The sequence below is a fragment of the Lagopus muta genome, chromosome 24 (assembly GCF_023343835.1).
Source record: "Lagopus muta isolate bLagMut1 chromosome 24, bLagMut1 primary, whole genome shotgun sequence".
Lineage (NCBI taxonomy): Eukaryota > Metazoa > Chordata > Aves > Galliformes > Phasianidae > Lagopus > Lagopus muta.
Genome location: NC_064456.1, coordinates 1,587,298 through 1,599,681, shown reverse-complemented (window position 1 = coordinate 1,599,681; position 12,384 = coordinate 1,587,298). Strand labels below are relative to the sequence as shown.

The 12,384-nt window shown below is 49.8% G+C and overlaps 1 protein-coding gene across 1 annotated transcript; it reads right to left on the bottom strand.

Annotated features, from left to right (window-relative positions):
* Positions 1 to 5,837: 5,837 nt before the first annotated feature.
* SRSF3 (serine and arginine rich splicing factor 3) lies at positions 5,838 to 11,727 on the bottom strand. The gene is made up of 6 exons (XM_048926198.1): positions 11,594 to 11,727; positions 10,683 to 10,890; positions 9,821 to 9,955; positions 7,630 to 7,668; positions 6,890 to 6,976; positions 5,838 to 6,664 (listed from the first exon to the last, which is right to left on the bottom strand). Exons 2-6 carry the CDS (start codon positions 10,886 to 10,888, stop codon positions 6,637 to 6,639), a joined length of 495 nt encoding a protein of 164 aa, XP_048782155.1. The 5' UTR covers positions 10,889 to 10,890; positions 11,594 to 11,727; the 3' UTR covers positions 5,838 to 6,636.
* Between the last annotated feature and the right edge of the window lie 657 nt (positions 11,728 to 12,384).

The following is a 12,384-nucleotide window of genomic DNA, read 5'->3' as shown; positions in this document are numbered from 1 at the left end:
GGTGGGGTACAAAATGTCACCAACAGACCACCGAAACCATGGTGGCTGCAGGAATGGAGCAGAGCTCCTGGCCCACAGCGCTGCTTCAGAGTCTGGTGGTGCTGGAAGGTGCAATGAGACACAGATTGATGGGATCACAGTGTGCCATTGGATGGATCCACGTAGGGGGAAGCAGCAGAAGGGCTCAGGCAGATGGGCCCCTTTGTGCCATCTGATGATGGCACAATGACACACTGCTACTCTTCAAGGCACCAGGATCCCAAGCTCTACAAAAGCCTCAATTTCTGCCCACCCTGATAATGAGGGGACTGAGATCACCGCGACCGTTCTTTGGCAGTGCTTCCATGCCTCAGCACAAAGCCCCTTTGACCAGTGCTCCCAGCAAAGGGCCCTTCGTGCCCCACAGCCCTCCTGCCCTGCAAAGCACAGCACCCCAAGGAGCAGCTGGGGCTGAGCCCAGCCCCCATGGGGCACAAAAAGAATCGTCCCCCTCCTCAACACCCCTCAACCTTGAGAACACCCCGAAGAGGTGTGAAATGGAGAAGCAGAGCTCCACGTTCTCTTAGTGCATCACTAAGGATAGGTGCAGGGTGCTCCAGTGGGGACCAAAGCACGAAACAACACCACAAGTATCCAGGCCCTCCTCAGCACGATTCAGATCTGCAGGATTTTTTGTTATCTCTGCTAACAAGCTTTTTTGTTTCAAGGGGGGGAACGTGAAGGCTCTTAATGAAACGCTCACGCTCCAGCAGAAGTCTAAATGAGCCCAGTGTTCGGCTGAATGGCGTTTATATTCCAGCGAAGGCTGTTTTCCCATCAGCTCTTTGAAGTGCCCAATTAAGTGATTTTATAACTAATAGGATTTTCCCAGGAAAGAAAGACAAGAATGACAAAACGCTGAATGCTTGATTAACTCTGCCCCTAAAAGAACTTGGATCGTGTTAATTGACTGTTTCCCTGCCATATACAGCCCTTGTTTGCTCCATTTATGAAGGCATTTTGATGAGACACCGGACCCAGCAGAGTGGAAATAGAGTCCCAGCGAGCACAAATTGCAGATCAGACAGGCCCTAAAACAAGGCTGCATACTGGAAATATTCCTGGAGCTATGAATTGTTTGCTTCATTCAGCCCCTCACTCATTTTCATCCAAGATTGTTTTTAGCCCCATTCATAGTCATTAACGTAATTGCTTCACTGACTTTCCATCAGCAGCTCAGCAGCTTTGTGCTGTTACTTTTTTTCAGCTGGCAGCAAAGGGGCTCATTGTTCCTCGTGCTTCTGTACCTGGCTGTGTGTTTGGGTGGTTATTTACTGGCTGCTCACGGGGTGCCAAATTCCCCTTAGATGAGGAGGACTCCAAGGACGGGGCCACTGCCACCAGCAGAGCCTGGTGCTGCCAGGAGGGCTGAAGCACAGATCTGCAGGCACAGCTCTGGGCCTTTTTAGATCCTCTTTACCTTCTTGCAAAGGGGAAGATCAATCCAGAAGGTCCACAGCCTCCTGTCTCAGTCCAGCCCTTCCTCGCACACAGGAGAAGCTTCCCATTGGGGTGGCAGAGGAGGACAGGGACTGCTCCAACCTTCTGTGTGCCAGCATTCCTTACGGGCATCCAGAAGCATGCAGTGTGGGTTGGTGGTGCACAGAGAAGTCGATGACCCTCGTCACCTCCTCCCAGCAGACAACACACACACACAGCACTGCTGATGGAGGCTGCCTTTCTGCACCAGCCGTGGGCTTGCCTGGAATCCACCAGGAGCACAGGCTGGTCCTTTACAGCCACGCATGCTCCTACGGAGGGCAGCTGACTCACAGTGCCTGCTTTCAGAGCCCTGGCTCAGCACAGCACCAAAGCAACCAGCACAGCAGCAGTGGCTGCACTCATCATGCCCTGACGTGGAGCCCCAAAGCCCGGCTCTGCAGGACCAGCCCTCTTCAGCAGTGCCTCACCGTGTGCCAGCATCTCCTCACTCGTGCCACACGTTGCAGTGCAGGCAGGCAGGCTGCACAGTGACTCAGCTGCTGCAGAGCAGAGCAGTTGTGTGCACAACATCCTACAAAGCCGGCGTGACAGCTGTCAAGGAGAGGCTCAGTTACACTTTCCTTTTCACACGTCAGTCCCACCAGCAGCAGCTCACCCCTGGTCTGATATGAGCATGAGCTGATACGAGTGTGGGCGCACCATGCTGAGGTGGAGCTCAGCCCAGCCCCACCACAGGAGGAGGACAAGAGCTGGGAGTTTGCTGGTATTCATATAAATCCTTTTCCTTTTGGTTTCCTGGCTAGTTTCTTCTCTATGAATCCATATGGAGCCCAGGAAAGGTGATTTGTAGAATTTGGAGGTGCTGTCAGTAGTGAAGCAGTGCCCCATGCTTCACCTGCCAGCAGTGACCCTGTGCAGAATCCTCCCTGTCCTCCTGTAACAAAAATGAGTTTTGTAGACAACCAACATGCATGAAAAGGAGCAGGAGAGAAAAGAGGTGATGAAATAGCATGAAAACCTGACAGCCTCCATAGAATTGGTCAAAAACCTCTCCACCAATTCATGTCCAAACACCACAGTGCAGCAGAACTGCTCACAGCAGTGCAGGTGAGCCCTCAGCTCCAGAGCAGGACGTGTAGCCTGGATACCAGAATAAGCACTGACAGGAGCAGCGGCACACCACACCTGAACCCCATCTTCAGCTGTGGCAACCTCCTCCCAGAGAGCTTATAGTAGTCACACATGAGAAGCCCATCAATTCCCCACTCGGCAGCACCAGGAAGCATTGAGGCCGGGCTGCAGCAGAGATAACGCTCCTCACTCACAGCTGGTGGCAGCGATCTCCCAGCCAGCAGGAACGTGGCACCCAGGGTGACAGAGTGACAGCGTGCCCCACCCTGATACTGCTGCTCCACCCTGATACTGCTGCTCACCAAGCTGGCACGGACAAGGATGGAGGTGCAATGCTGGGCAGCTCCTCTGCTGCTGGCAGTGCTCGCGGGCCCAGAGGAGGAACGTGGGTCTGGTTGTCGTGGGATGAATCCCAGGGCAGCACGTGGGGTAACGGTGCTGAAAGCAGAAGGTGGCTGTGGAGGATGGATGCTCTCCTTGAAGGATTTCCTCCCTAAAAGCAAGCAACCCAAACCAGACAGCTACAATCGCTTTAAGGACCAAACGGAATCGAGTCAGCGTGAAGATTTGTTCAACTAATAGTTATGTCAGCTTCTAAATTATTAAATAAGAGATGAATGAATCACTTGGGAGCATAGCGTTCTTACCGCACAGACTATCTGATGTTTGCCTGGATCTGCTGTTTATTGCAGTCTGTGTTTGTTTGACCAGCAACAGAACATAACCAACAGCAGTGCCAGGGAACACAGAAGAGCCTGGGTGAAACTTCATGACCGAAATACCCAAACGGCATTTCTAGGAAGTCAGGAGGGTTCCTGCAAAGGCCACCACAGCTGGGATGCTCATGGGGTTCAACAAATCAAAGTGCAAAACGCACCCGGCTTACTGCAACACAACCCGTGTGAGCTGGGGTGCAAGGATGGAGCAGAGCCCCGCTGCGAGCAGCCAGGGCAGCGCTGTGCAGCAGCTGGACATGAGGCAGCCTGAGGAACCCCTCCAAGAGAGGAGCAGCTGAGAGCTGGGGCTGTGCAGCCCGGGGGACAGAAGGCTGTGGGGAGAGCTGAGAGCGGCCTTCAGTGCCCAAAGGAGAGGGTTCTACAGTCAAACCTGAGCTACCAGAATCCCGTTTCTCCCCTCGTTTGGTTTAGGAGGCTGTTGCTGCAGTTGTGTGTCCCAGCAGGATGCCTTGTGACAGCGAGCCTGCCTTGAGGACACGGCGTCTGCGGTGTGATGTGAGTGTGGGCACGGGGACACTGATCACAGCCAGCAGAAACGGGAGGAAATGGGGCAAACTGGAAACGGACGTCATGGGGCGTCACACGAGGCGCTGTGGCAGCCTGTGGTCACATGGGGACAGCAGCGATCTGCTCAGGAACGGCAGGGAGAGGAGAGAAGCACTCCTGGCACCGGAAGGTCAACACAAAAACCTCCCGGTTAATTTAATATCAGATTGATGATGATGATGATTTTCAGTGCTCTCCACCACGCTGCTCCCAGTCCTGTTACCCTCTTACAGAAGGGAACTGGAAGGCTGAAATCCCAGAATGCATCGTTGCATTAAAAACGACACTTGCCACTTAAGCCCTATGAGGAGGACTGCACACAGCTCTCATTTACCCCTTTCTTATCTCTCTCTAGAAGCTGCTGATTTTGTTTCTATCTAAACCCCTCCCATCAGTCCAAAGCAGTGGTATGCTCCATGGAAACCACCACTTCCATATATGTATGAAGCAGCAGTTCTGATCCAACTTCCTCATTCGAGCAAGCAGTAAGATATGAAGTCAACCACCTGAAACTGAGATATTTCCAGTTCTGCCATCTCTTGTGTGCAAAACCCACAACCTGCTGCTCCAGAGCATGCACTGTCTGCAGTGCTTCACAGTGCTTTCCCTCCTTTCCCCTCGGTTGTGGAAAATACTGAAGCAGGACACCAGCAGAGAGGCTAACTGCCAGGCAATGAGAGCTTCAACCCTTCCCCAAATGAAACCCTGGGAGAAGCACACATTAAACAAGGGAACCGAGCTGTGTGTGGCACAAGATGCCATCCCAGCCCGCGGCTGGACACGAACACAGATAACCCCACGGGAGAGATGGGCTGCCAACCTTCTGTGACCAAACCCAAACTGAAGAGCGGCTGTTTGCCTTTAGGGTGTGAGCAGCACAACAGCGGGAGCAGCCCGACCTCTGCTGGGGGCAGGGAGCGCACAGCACTCAGCCGCAGCCCAGCGCCTGCTGCCCCCTGCGCGCTGCTGCTGCCCTGAAGGGAACCAACCAACCACACATCCCTGAACCGCAGGGCTGCAGGTCAGCCTTCAACTTCCACCTGAGATGCAGCAGTCGTTCTCCACCACCAGCACAGCCCTGCGCAGTGGAACCATCACACCAAATTAAATTCCTCACAAAGCCAAACACGGACCCGTTTAATTCTGAAGGTCCCTACCATCCACGTGTAAAATGATTTCTGCATAACCCACAGCTTCTCTGCAGACACAACGCTGCTCCTTCAGCAAAACTCCCAGGTGAGATTAACTGAACAGCTGCAAAACAAAACCAAAAAACACCTCACATCAGCAGCCAAGGTCTCCCCGATGCCACTGACAGCCATCAGTTGTGCAGCACACAAATTACAGGACCTCCTTCTATCACAGCCCTGCGCTCCAGCCTGCTGCCATCCTGCCCCCAGCCGGACATCAGGGCTGTTAGGTGTGATGGATTGAATCCAGGTGCACACTGAGAACTGCTGGGTACAGGCAGATGCCAGGCTGTGTGGGAGCTCTCATTTCAGCCACGCCATGGCTTTACACTTCAACTGAAGTCTTCATGCAAAGCTTACAGATCAGCACTTTCAGAACTGCTGCTACAAATACCTCAAGATCACCAACCCACATCTAGGCTGTGAAAATAACAAACTTCCAAACCTCCAGCTGTGCTTCTCTACAGCTCACCTTTTGCCTACAGGCCAACCTGGCATTTCCCACTAAGCTAACCCTGCTTTCATACACGTGTTGGAGACAAGAAGTCCTGCCCCAGAGGTAAACTGGTAGGTGAACAGAGGTGAAGTAGGCAGCTTTGAGGTTAAAGATGGTCTGAAAGTGGAACAGCACTTTAACACTTCTCTGTTACACTGAGTGATGTAAGCTCTCTCCCCTGGAATCAAGTAACACCATAAGGTTAAACTGCGTTCTGTAGTGCTGATGTATGCGGCAGGCACTGGAGTTAAACGCTGAACAACAAGTTGTAACCAAAACTTTAATCCCAAGGATCTCACAAAAGACATTTTACAAGTGACATGAAAATTCTTGTACAGTAAAGAAATGTTTAATTCACAACTTTTACAATGTACCATTACACAGTCAACACATCCACTCCAGTCGTCAGTTCTGCTGTATATTTGGTCTATTCAGAGGTCCTGGAATAGATGGTCAAGCTATCAGCTATTTACGAAGCACTCTAGTCACATGAAGTATAAAATTAACTGACCCTACAAGCTAGAAAACTGTAGATCACAACACAAAGCAGCTCTGTTCCAGTAATGGAAGTCAGAACTAGAGCTGTGCTAACAGCAGCTCACAGTTCCCTTTAGCTCTGCTGGCTCGATGTGACTGCTGGTAACGAAGCACCTCCACACCTTGCTCTGCACCACCACCACCCTGCAACAAACAGCTCTGCTGCAGCTCCCCTCCACAAGCTGAACCCCAGCAATCACTGCAGAATGTCAAGACCAGAAACATCATCTACGCAAGACAAACTGGTATCCATTCAACACAGACAATTAAGTATAAGGGTACATTGTAAAAAGTGAGTAATATTACAATTCATATGATCTGCTTAGAACCATATACAGATTCACATCTTTACATTTGCCACCTGTTACAAGATACAAGGAACAAAGCAAGTTCAACAGCTAAAACATTTTAAAAATGCACCAAGCTTTATGAAATTCCAAAACAAAACAATGTTCTGTACATACTCCCCCCGTACTCAGATCTGAGGACTTCCTGTACACAGCTCCTTCTCAAAGTCTTATTTCCTCTCATTTGACCTGGAGCGACTGGAAAAAGCAAACCAAGCACACATCAGTTTGAGCATTGAGGGCAGCACATCCTGCTTCAAACCTCCCACCCCAACCCAGCACGTGGTAGACAAGCATTTCAAAATACTGTTCCAAATATTAAAACAGCATTTAATTCCAAGGTAAATGCCCTCAGAAGAGGCTGAAGATTGCCCTCCCCCACTGCACGTCTCAGTGTTACAAAGATGACTGTGAGCCACCTACCTGCGAGACCTGGAGAAGGAACGAGAAGGCTTATGGTTCCTCTCCCGTGAGAGTGATCTCTCTCTTCTTCTGTCTCTGGAGAGGGACCTGTTAGAGATGGCAACACAAGAGGGTTGTAACACCAGAACGAAGCTGAACTCCTTAAGATGACATGGCTGCCTCAAGAGATTGCCTTTAGGACGTTCAGGTTTCAGCGAGGGAAAACCTTTCCAAGGCTATGAGAATAACCAGCTTGTGCCATCCAGTACAAACCAAGCTGATGTGAACAGGCTATGCTTTACTCCACAGCAGACAAAATCTGCCCAGTCAGTTCCAACTAACAGTACCTCAGCTAGCTCACTGCATCAGTATGTGCTTAAGCATCCTTTACTACACCTTATCTAATGCTACAGAAAAAAAAAACACCACATAAACCCACTGTGCCTTCACTGCTTCACACACACACAGCAGCATGTGAGAGCTTTGCTCCTCATCACCTGTGTTTGCAGCACAGCACCTGAAAGAACTGGAAGGGACTCCAGTAACATGAAGTATATTAAGAGTGGAAACACTAAGCTGTCAACTGATAACTGTGGAATCTCCTGTAGCTGAATAAGGTCAAGCAAACCCGTTTCTCCTGTGTGCTGAGTTACAGTGATTATCTGGCATCTCTGCCCAGATTCAACTCCAATGTGAAGCCGCCTGCTGATCTCTTCCTTCATCTCAGAGCAGCCCACGGCCAGTGACAGATCCACACGTACCTGCTGCGGCTCCGAGAGAAGCTCCTCCTTCGCGGTGATCTAAAACCAGAAAGAGAATGTGAGGCTTTTTATCAATCCTTCCAGCATTAACGGGGTGAGGCATTTCCCAACTTGTCAAACTCACTGTTGGGCCCTGGGAACGTGCCAAGAATAACTGGCATCCATCATCCAGTAAAAGGCATGGAAAGATTAGGCAGTAAACAAAGCTCAGTGTCAACAGCACATTTCCAATCACCGTTTCACTTATAGCTAAGAATGCTTCATAGCAGAGTTGTCCAATGCAACACTTCCATTTCAACTAAATACACTGCCCAAAACACCACACCAAAGTCCCACAAGTGGTTCCAAAAAATAGCACAGACCAAATGTTTTGGAACCCATGCAAGCCAAAAAGGTCCATGACAAGACATAAAGAGATACCAAGTGGAAAAAAGTGAAAATGCGCTCAGTGTCAATATTGATAACGCCATTAAGTGCTACATTAGAACTGCATATCTGTGATTGTCATTCTTAATGCCATAGTGTGTTTAGACTACTTTTAAAAAGTAAATAACCTTAGCTCGGCCCAGTTCATCCCAAAAAGTAATTGTTTTAAGTTCTGAAAACTGTTAGTAAAACCGTTTAAAGGTGATAGGATTTTTATTTATTTTTTTTTTTTTGCAAGGAAAAGCTAAGTTTGTTAGAGCTTTATTAAAATTTAGCTTGGCATCTCACATGCAAATAGACTTGTTTGTATGTTATTTACAGTAAGACTTTCCATATCACCCTTAAAAGTTTCCTCAAGCAACATAGGTACGTTACCATTCAATTATGCACAGCCAGCCTTTGATTGAGAAAAGTAATTACTTATAAGCCGCTTACTCCTTATTTTAACCAGCAGTAAACTGTATAAGCAGGAAAAACTTACTAGTTTTTGGTTTCAACAAGCTAGAAATGGTGAGGTGAGGCTGCCGGACTGACTGCCAAGAAGAATTTGCTGAAAAGGTTTTGCCAGATGTTGCGTTGTATTTAGTTGGTTGGCGAAGGGGGTGTTGTGGATTTTTCCTGCTTTTTTGTTAGCCGAAGGCTGCTGCTGTAGTTGTTGTGAAGACATTTGGTAAATAAACAGCTGAGCTGATTGGCCGGGAATGTGTGGGCGGTCGAGGTGGCTGCTGCCGATTTGGTTAAGGTTGGAGAGAAGGCTGAGAGAAAACAGCATGCTCGGGAACCAAAGGGCGGTGCAACCTGACGACTGGCCATGCCTGGGTCATGTGAAACGACACCAGCCAAGCTGAATGGGGCGCGCTGGTCACATGACGCTGAAAGGGCTAGTTGGCTGGCTAATGCAGACTCAGAGGGTGGTGAGAAGAGACATGATGGTGACTCTGTAACGGGTTCATTTTTATTAATAGATGGACCAAAAAGCATAAAAAAAATGAAAAACAAGCCATCAGTACAACCGTCTATTAGCTAACAAATACTCCTACTGTGTTATTTTTCAACAGCAAAAGGGTAAGCTCGAAACCCTGACTCATGAGGACTTCACTCACCTGCAACAGGCAAATTCAGTCCTGCAAAAACCACGCTGCAGACTTAAGCACCAGACAGACTAGTCTGGGACCAAGAACGTCTCAGTTACCAAAAACGCTGCTACATTCTAGAGCTGGGTTTGCAAATCTCAAGGGACAGAATTGCCACACGATGCTTTAATTTCAAACCGACGCTAAGTGCAAAGGTTCTAGATGTTCAGAGCAACTGTTACTCCATCTATTATTAAACAGCTGCCTACTTATTAAGTATTTAAACTGCGCAAACAAAGCGGAGAAACACATCTGCATGAAAATGCTTAGCTGCTGTATGTCATGTTTTGCCATTATGGAATAAAGGAAAGGAACAACCTAAGTTGAAGTATGGGGAAGAAAGGGAAAATGTGACTAGAAGATGAGCAGATTTTAAGAGGAGCGAGGATAAATCCGGGACAGAGGGCGCTGACTACCAACTTGCATAGTGACCTAAGGACAAAAGCCAACATTCAACACAACTTCTGTTCACCTCCATTTTTGTTCCCCCCCTTTTTTTTTAATTAAAAAAAAGCATTTGGCATCTCCAATCTGTGATCAAATAGATGAATGTTTTCAACATGCTTTTTAAAAGCCTGCTCCTATGATGCTAAGTGCCAAGAGCTCTACAAGTGTACTTCGACCCCGGGTACCTGCGGCGGGGAGGAGGACTCCTCCTGCGATAGTCATCTCGAGGGCGCCGGCCCCACGATGGAGGTGGGCCGCGGTTCCGACTCCGTTTTTCACCGTTGGAGAGTTCAACTCTGACACGACACCCACACAGGGTTCTGGGAAGAGAGGTTGACATTGGTTACATTTCCACCAACAACTATCTGCAAGAAACAAGAAAGACAAACTACAGAATCAGATGGAGAAAAAGGAATAAACAATAAGGGTTAACATTGCAGAGAAGGACTCTGGTGCCCCTGTGGCCAACGGTACCCTGGAGTGAGGGAGGTTCTCCTCCCCTCTGCTCAAACAAGCTGCCCACACAGGTGGCAAAGTCTCCATCTTTGGAGATATTCAAAACCCACCTCGGTGTTCTGCTGGGCAACCTGCTCTAAAGAACCTGCTGGGGAGCAGAACTGGACTGAGGGATTGCCAGAAGTTCCCTCCAACCCCTACGGGTCTGGGATTCTGCAATAAGCAAAGTATGCAGAATTCAAAGGAGACTACAGCTTAACAGATAAGAAGTCTGACCACTTCTGAAAGGTCACCATGCTCTTCAAGCAGGCAGAGCAGGAACCAGGCAGAGTCTCACTGAGTTCTGCCGCTTTAGTAAGAAACAGTCCTGAATTTTAACTAAGTTGAAGTCGCATCTAACTGCAGTTCCACTCTAAAACATAAAACTAACCATCCCAGTGCTATTTCTGGACCACTAAATAGTCCTATTCTATATCATTGCTCAAATAAATACTGCAGAATGGATATGCTGCCAGCTGAAGCTTTCCAACCATCACAAGCCACATTCTCATTTTCACCAGATAAGCCCAACACACATTAAGCGCGTTTTACCTTCCATCAAGTTCTCTTACAGCATCAGCTGCATCACGTGGATCTTCAAATTCCACAAAGGCAAAACCGGGAGGATTCCTGGCCACCCACACACTGCGCAGTGGTCCATAGTAGCCAAACGCTCGCTCTAGTTCAGTTTTGTTGCCATTGTTCCCAAGGTTACCCACATAAACCTTGCAGTCCAGCGGACAAGAGTCACGATGCATGGCTAAGACAAGAAACAGGGAAAAAACTCACAGTTAGCAACATAAAATGTTGTTAAGGAAGGAATAATTCAGTTGCTCTTCTCGGGAGCTTTAACAGCGATATGGTAAAAACGTCATCCTCTGAATGCGGTGAGGGAAAGCAGGGATAAAACAAAAAAAGCTAGCTGATATCACGATAACTGAAGCTTATTATTACAGGGATATGGGTTTACTTCCGTGCTCCCTACTGCGGAAGAGGACGCGGCCCCGCTCCCAGCCCCGGAGCCGGGCCTGCAGGGGGAGCGCCGCGCGGGATAAGCGCTCCATTGTTCTCGGAGCGGGGAGAGCCGCCCGCGCCGCGGGGCCAGCAGCGCCGATCCCGGCCGCAGCCACGCGGAGCGCCCGGCCGATCCATCCGCACCTCGGCTCAGCGCTCCGCGTGCGGCGGGGAGAAGCGCCGCGCACCCCGGGACTCCCGCCCGGCCACGCCTCGCCTCACCGGCCGCAGCCGTGGAGAGAAAGAGCTGAGCGGGCTCCAACGCCGACCCGCGGCCTACCCGCCCTCTCCCCGCCCGGCTTCTCTCAGCGCAGCGCCGGCCCAGCTTTACAAAATGGCGGCGGCTCTTTGTTTGCCGCCGCCGGGCCCCGCCGCTTCCATCCGCCCTCCTGGGGAAACGGACTGCGGGCGCCGCTCCCAGCCCGCCCTCCGAGGATGACGGTCCTCACCGATGCTAAAAGGGAGGGCGCGCGAAGGGAGCCCGCGCTAAATTCGCAGCCGACTCGACCCTCAACGAGGCTCCCGTTCCGTTTTTCCTCACTGGACAAAATGGCGGCTGGCGCCCGCCCCGCCCGCCATTATATACAGGCGGTCCCTCCCACATGACGCCGCGCTGAGGCGAATCAGAGGGCGTCGTTCTTTTGATTGACAGGTCGCCGTGTGCCGCCCTCACTGAACGCTCTTGTTCCCGCCGTCCAGTCCAAAATGGCGGCAGGCGGGATTTTCCTCAGCGCTGGGGGCGCTGCCTAAGGAGATTTCCCGCCGCTCACCCCAAAATTCAGTTTTGGGTGCTGGTTATTGAGGGAAGGCTGCAGACACAGAATTAGGAAAAAGGCAACACAGCCAGGAAGTCTATTTCATCGGCTAAAAGGGACAGTATTTATTTCCTGGTTTTCTTTCCATAAGATACATTCAGGTCGTGCTTTTTAGGATGTTCCCCTCATAATTTGGGTTTTGCACCAAGGAAGAGCCATCGCTTTACGAGGGCAGAGACCCTAAATAAATGTACTGAGCAAACTGGTGTCTTTTTGGTATAGCTCTGTTATTAACTTCAGCACACAGTGTTTTATTTACTTCCTAAAACGTCACTTGGCAGCCATATCTGTAGGCTGTATTTAGTCCAGACTTGCTAAATGAGATAAATATATCTGGCACAAGTGCAATTAATAGTTTTCTGAGTAACGATGGGTGTAATAAAGCCTCCTGAACGCGTTAAAGCGTAAGCGGTGTGTTTCCAAGC

Coding starts and splice junctions, on each gene's coding strand:
- SRSF3 (XM_048926198.1), bottom strand. CDS start 10,888: ATGCATCGTGACTCTTGTCCGCTGGACTGCAAGGTTTATGTGGGTAAC. Junction 7,669..9,820: donor AGTCCTCCTCCCCGCCGCAG/GTACCCGGGGTC, acceptor TTCTGGTTTTAG/ATCACCGCGAAGGAGGAGCT. Junction 6,665..6,889: donor TCCTTCTCCAGGTCTCGCAG/GTAGGTGGCTCA, acceptor TGCTTTTTCCAG/TCGCTCCAGGTCAAATGAGA.